The sequence below is a fragment of the Aphelocoma coerulescens genome, chromosome 2, assembly GCF_041296385.1.
Source record: "Aphelocoma coerulescens isolate FSJ_1873_10779 chromosome 2, UR_Acoe_1.0, whole genome shotgun sequence".
NCBI lineage: Eukaryota > Metazoa > Chordata > Aves > Passeriformes > Corvidae > Aphelocoma > Aphelocoma coerulescens.
This window is the reverse complement of record NC_091015.1, coordinates 165,386,661-165,392,182: the sequence shown is the minus strand read 5'-3', so window position 1 is coordinate 165,392,182 and position 5,522 is coordinate 165,386,661. Positions and strand designations below refer to the sequence as shown.

At 43.4% G+C, this 5,522-nt stretch overlaps 1 protein-coding gene across 2 annotated transcripts; it reads left to right on the top strand.

Annotated features, from left to right (window-relative positions):
* Positions 1–298: 298 nt before the first annotated feature.
* On the top strand, positions 299–5,244 carry LOC138106035 (endogenous retrovirus group 3 member 1 Env polyprotein-like). 2 transcript variants are annotated; one of them, XM_069006060.1, is made up of 2 exons: positions 299–1,649; positions 3,028–3,269. In XM_069006060.1, exons 1-2 carry the CDS (start codon positions 471–473, stop codon positions 3,067–3,069), a joined length of 1,221 nt encoding a protein of 406 aa, XP_068862161.1. In that variant the 5' UTR covers positions 299–470; the 3' UTR covers positions 3,070–3,269. The 2 variants fall into 2 exon arrangements, with proteins under 2 accessions (XP_068862161.1, XP_068862160.1); XM_069006059.1 differs by having other exon boundaries at positions 308–1,649; positions 3,028–5,244.
* Positions 5,245–5,522: the final 278 nt, after the last annotated feature.

Here is a 5,522-nt window from a genome sequence, read left to right as displayed (position 1 = left end):
GGTCAATAAGAGAGTCCAAACCAGGTACCCACTGGTGCAGGACCCCTATACACTCCTGAGTCGGGTACCCCCAGCACATGCCTGGTTCTCTGTTATTGACCTTAAAGATGCTTTCTGGTCATGTCCTCTAGATTCTCATTGCAGAGACATCTTTGCATTTACCTGGGAGGATCCAGACACTGGACGGAGGCAGCAGCTGCGCTGGACTCGCCTGCCTCAAGGGTACACCGAGGCACCCACACTCTTTGGCCAAGCGCTAGAAGATTTGCTAAGTTCCTTTTCTCCACCCGAAGGGATTCAGGTAACTCAGTACGTAGACGACCTGCTCCTCTCTGGGGAACAGGAGTCTACGGTAAGAACTGCTACAATTCAGTTACTGAATTTTCTAGGGAGGAACGGGCTGAGGGTGTCAAAACCTAAATTACAATTTGTGCTACAGGAGGTGAAGTATTTGGGACATCTAATTGGCCATGGCACAAAAAAAACTCAGTGCTGAAAGAGTAGAAGGAATCCTAAATCTACCACCTCCAACTTCAAAACGAGAAATCCGGCAATTATTAGGCCTATTTGGATACTGCAGACTGTGGATTGATCAGTATTCACAATCTGCCAAATTTTTATATGAAAAACTAATAGAAGAAGAACCTTTTAATTGGACTAATTCAGACACACAAAAATTACAAAATCTGAAAGAGAAATTAACAAAAGCACCTGTTTTAAGCCTTCCTTCACTAGAAAAACCCTTCGATCTATTTGTTAATGTGGAGAAGGGAGTTGCCTATGGCGTCTTGACCCAGGAGTGGGGAGGAGTCAGGAAGCCGGTTGCTTTTCTTTCCAAATTACTGGATCCAGTGTCCAGAGGATGGCCCGTCTGCATCCAGTCCATCGCCGCAGCAGCTGTTCTGGTCTCGGAGAGTCAAAAACTCATTTTTGGTGGAGACTTGACAGTGCATACACCACACTCAATCAAAACCATTTTAGCTCACAGGGCTGCAGAGTGGTTAACTGACCCAAGAATAGTCAAATATGAAGCCATTCTCATGCACTCAGACCACCTGAGGTTAGTTGTGTGTACACACCAAAATCCAGCTCAATTTCTTTATGGGACCCCATCAGAAAAAGAAATTGAACACAATTGCATTGAGATAATTGATATCCAAACAAAAGTCAGAGAGGACCTGGTGGACTGTCCCCTCAATGAAGGGGAAATCCTCTTCATTGACGGGTCATCTCGAGTGGTGGATGGAAAGCGATGCTCTGGCTATTCAGTGGTCGATGGACACCAAATGTGTGTGCTAGAAAAGGGCAGATTGCCACCAACCTGGTCAGCTCAGGTCTGTGAGCTCTATGCCCTCGAAAAAGCACTCCACCGACTAGCAGGGAGCATCGGGACCATTTACACTGACTCCAGATACGCTTATGGCGTAGTCCACACCTTTGGAAAAATCTGGTCCGAAAGGGGGTTCCTAAACACCAAAGGGAAAGATATCCTACATAAGGAATTGATCCTAAAAATTCTAAAAGCACTGCAACTGCCTCAGGTGATCTCAGTGGTGCATATTCCAGGTCATCAATCGGGAACCACAAAAGAAGCTCGAGGGAACAACCTAGCAGACTTGGCAGCAAAAGAAGCAGCAGTGGAAGAAGAGGTAAAAGTGATGGAAGTAAACCAACTTCCAACTAACACCACCACATCTGACACTATTCCACAAACTAACATTTTACCCACGCCCATTTTTACTGATCAGGAAAAACAGAAATTAGTTTTAATTGGTGCCAATGAGGATTCTCAAGGCCGCTGGTATTTACCAGATAAACGCCAAATTTTAAACAAAAATTTAACCCGAGAAATTCTACAAAATATCCACCAAAGCAATCATTGGGGTTCAAAGGCTCTAGCGGATCACTATCTCAGAACCTTTGGATGCACTGGTGTTTATGAAATAGCCAACCAAATAACCCGGGACTGTGTAATCTGTCAAAAAGTTAACAAAAAGGTAATGAAAAAGAACACGGGCGGAGGAATTGAATTAGCAATCAGGCCTTTCCAAAACATTCAAATTGACTTTACAGAAATGCCTCCTGTCCAGAGGTGGAAATACCTATTGGTAATCGTTGATCACCTTACCCACTGGGTGGAAGCTATTCCAACTGTCAATGCAACAGCCCAGACAGTGAGTAAGGTGATCCTCGAGCAAATTATCCCCCGTTATGGGATAGTCCACCGCATAGATTCAGATCGAGGTACTCATTTTACCTCCCAAATTGTACAACAATTGGCTCAGCAATTAGGAACAAATTGGAGATTACACACCCCGTGGCATCCACAGAGCTCTGGGAGAGTGGAACGGATGAACCAGACAATCAAGAACACCCTCACAAAATTAATGCTGGAAACAAAATGGACCTGGGTAAAATGCCTTCCACTTGCTCTTCTTAGAATCAGGACACAGCCAAGATCTGATTTGGGTTGTTCACCATATGAGATGTTGTATGGATTACCCTACCTTGCTACACCACAAGAGTTGAATGTGAAAGAGTGTGGAAACACCAATGTACAAAAATATGTACAGATAATTGCCAAAAATCTAGAGTTGCTAAGGGAAAGAGGTTTTCTACCACAAACTCCCCCACTTGATTTTAATTTACATCACATCAATCCAGGTGACTGGGTGTTAATAAAATCCTGGAAAGAAAAGTCATTAACCCCATCCTGGGAAGGTCCATTTCAGGTCCAGCTAACCACTGAAACAGCTGTCCGGACATTTGAAAAGGGCTGGACGCATGTCAAGAGGGTGAAGGGTCCAGTGGCACCACCAATTGAAGAGAAGAAACCTCCAGACAAACCATCAAACTAAACACCCTGTTTGAAAGCTCCACTCAGCATCCCTCACTCCAAGTTAATAAAATCCTGTACTCCCAGTTCTTCCCCAGTTATACCTCAGTAATAAGTGCTAGCTACAAGTTGTTAAACTAAGTTGAAAATATTTTGCTGTTAATTCTGTTCTTTGTTATTCCCTTTTACAGATTCTGCCTTCACACAACCATATTGTCACATCAACTGTATAGTAAGGCTCCATTTGAAGCCAGCATTCTCTTCCAATAACAGTCCAATCAGACTCCAAAATTATGGGCACGATAACTCTAATCTTTGACAAGGCCAACCCTAAAATAACCATGAGTTTCCAGAAGCCTGAGGTCACTGAAGAACCATCTGAAGGTGAGATGCCTAAAGAAAGGACGAAAGAAGCAAAGATGACAACCCCCACCAGCAGAGGCAACCCAAATGCTGACAGCTCCTCTCGGGTATGCCAAAAGGGGAAAGTGAGCAACATCCTGCTACTAAGTGTCATCTGTCTCTGGGTCCTCTGGCCTCCCTTTACACAAGCAGCCGACAGCCGCTGTAACAGATGTTACAAGACTGTGTATCAGGCAGAAGGAGGCTCATTTCAAATTCGACACTTTTTCCGAGCACATACTTATGTTAATCCATCTTGTTATAACATAACAAGGTTGAGTATCTGCTCAGAAAAAGGTCACAAGTACTGGATTGGCAAAAACATTGGCACCCAAATACATAAGCAGAAGGGAGAGTGCCCCTCCCAAGACGATTGGCTCTGTTTCAATTTTAGATACATAACCAAGACAGAAGATTTGTTAAAAAGAAAGACCTATGACACTGACCTGATCCAAGAGGTGGTCATAGAAGAAAAGGAAAAACAAAAAGAAAACAATCCTTTGATGTCAAGGAAAAACTTGTTTATTGACCTGGCAGAAAGGATTGGACAACAGCTAAATTTAACAAATTGCTGGGTGTGCGGAGGAACTTTAGAATCGGAGAGTTGGCCTTGGCGGGGAGTCAGTCTTGGACCCCCCGATTTACTCCGACTGAGTAATCTCTCCCCCACAACCAGACATGACAATGAAACCTGGCTGCTAAGCAATACTGTTATTGGAGAAGAATGCATCTGGAGGAAAGGAAGAAAATTTTTAGAAGAAGTCGGTGAGACAATATGCAAAAGGTACCTGGTAACTGATGGGCAAAAACATTGGTGGATACCTCAAGAACCAGATGTATTCTGGTCTGCAGAAAAGGTTAAAAACAAAAACTGCATTTTGAATCCTGTTAAAAAACTCTGGCAGTGCTGGGATCAAGGAAATCCATATTCTGTCCTGCCACAAATTTCCAAGTACTGGATTACAGCAGCAAGTATACAACCCCACTTCTGGGAAGCACCACAAGACCTCTACTGGATCTGTGGTAACCGAGCTTATTCCAACTTACCACCTCGCTGGAAAGGGAGCTGCACTCTTGGAGCCATTCAACCAAACTTCTTCCTACTTGCTGAAAACGCTGGAGCCCACCTTGGAATCTCCCTTTATGATGAACTTTTCCGTACTAAGAGACATGTAATAGGAGGGACCCAGAGATGGGGAGAAGAAGAGTGGCCAGCTGAGAGGATCCTAGAGACTTACGGACCTGCAACATGGGCACAGGATGGGAGCTGGGGGTACCGAACTCCCATCTACATGCTAAACCGGATCATCAGACTGCAAGCACTAATTGAGGTAATCACTAATGAGACCTCTCTTGCTCTTGAACTACTTAACACACAGCAAGGGCAAACTCGAGCAGCCGTGTACCAAAATAGGCTGGCATTGGACTATTTACTAGCTGAAGAAGGTGGAGTATGCAGCAAGTTTAACACCTCAGACTGCTGCATCCATATTGATGATCACGGTGAAGCCATCACCAAGATTACCCAAAACATCAGGAAACTAGCCCATGTTCCAGTGCAGAAATGGCAGCCCTTGATCACTTCTGAATGGTGGGAAAATATTTTCCAAGGACAATGGTGGAAGAAAGCTTTAATTATTGTTGGACTTTCCCTTACAGGACTTATTTTTCTCCCTTGTTTAATCCCTTGTTTCATCCATCTAATCACCACTGTCGTCCAAAGCATGCCACTGATCCAAGATCTTCAAGGACAACAGCAGCGTCCACCATTCGCTCAAAAGATTATGCACATCAATAATAGTAACAATAAGAAAACTAGAAAGGAGAGAAAAATTGCCCAGCAAGTGTGGGACAGTTTTAAAGAGCTTGAATCTATCCCTGAAGAGTTATCCACCTCCACTTAAATGCAAAGACCAAAGATGTGAGCATAAGAGAAAAAGGGGGGACTTGTCATACATGAAATCCCTATTTGTGCTTGGTCTTTGCATATTAAGTGCTTTAATTAATTTGAGCTTAATATTTTTAAATTGAATGTTAAAGCAATCCATCAGCCCAGGTACACTAATCAAGTTTTTATGATCTTCCTGTGTTTACTGTATACCTTTACAAGTGTTTTAAGATGTGTTGGATGTATTTTTTTTTTTTTTTTTTTTTTTGTTTTACTTGTATCTTGGTTTCAAGGCAGATTTTAAAAACCCCAGTTGCAACAAACAGCCCAGCCCCCCATAAGCACATGACCCTTATCTCAACTGATATCACCCCTCTGACCAGGAGGAGCCATTGG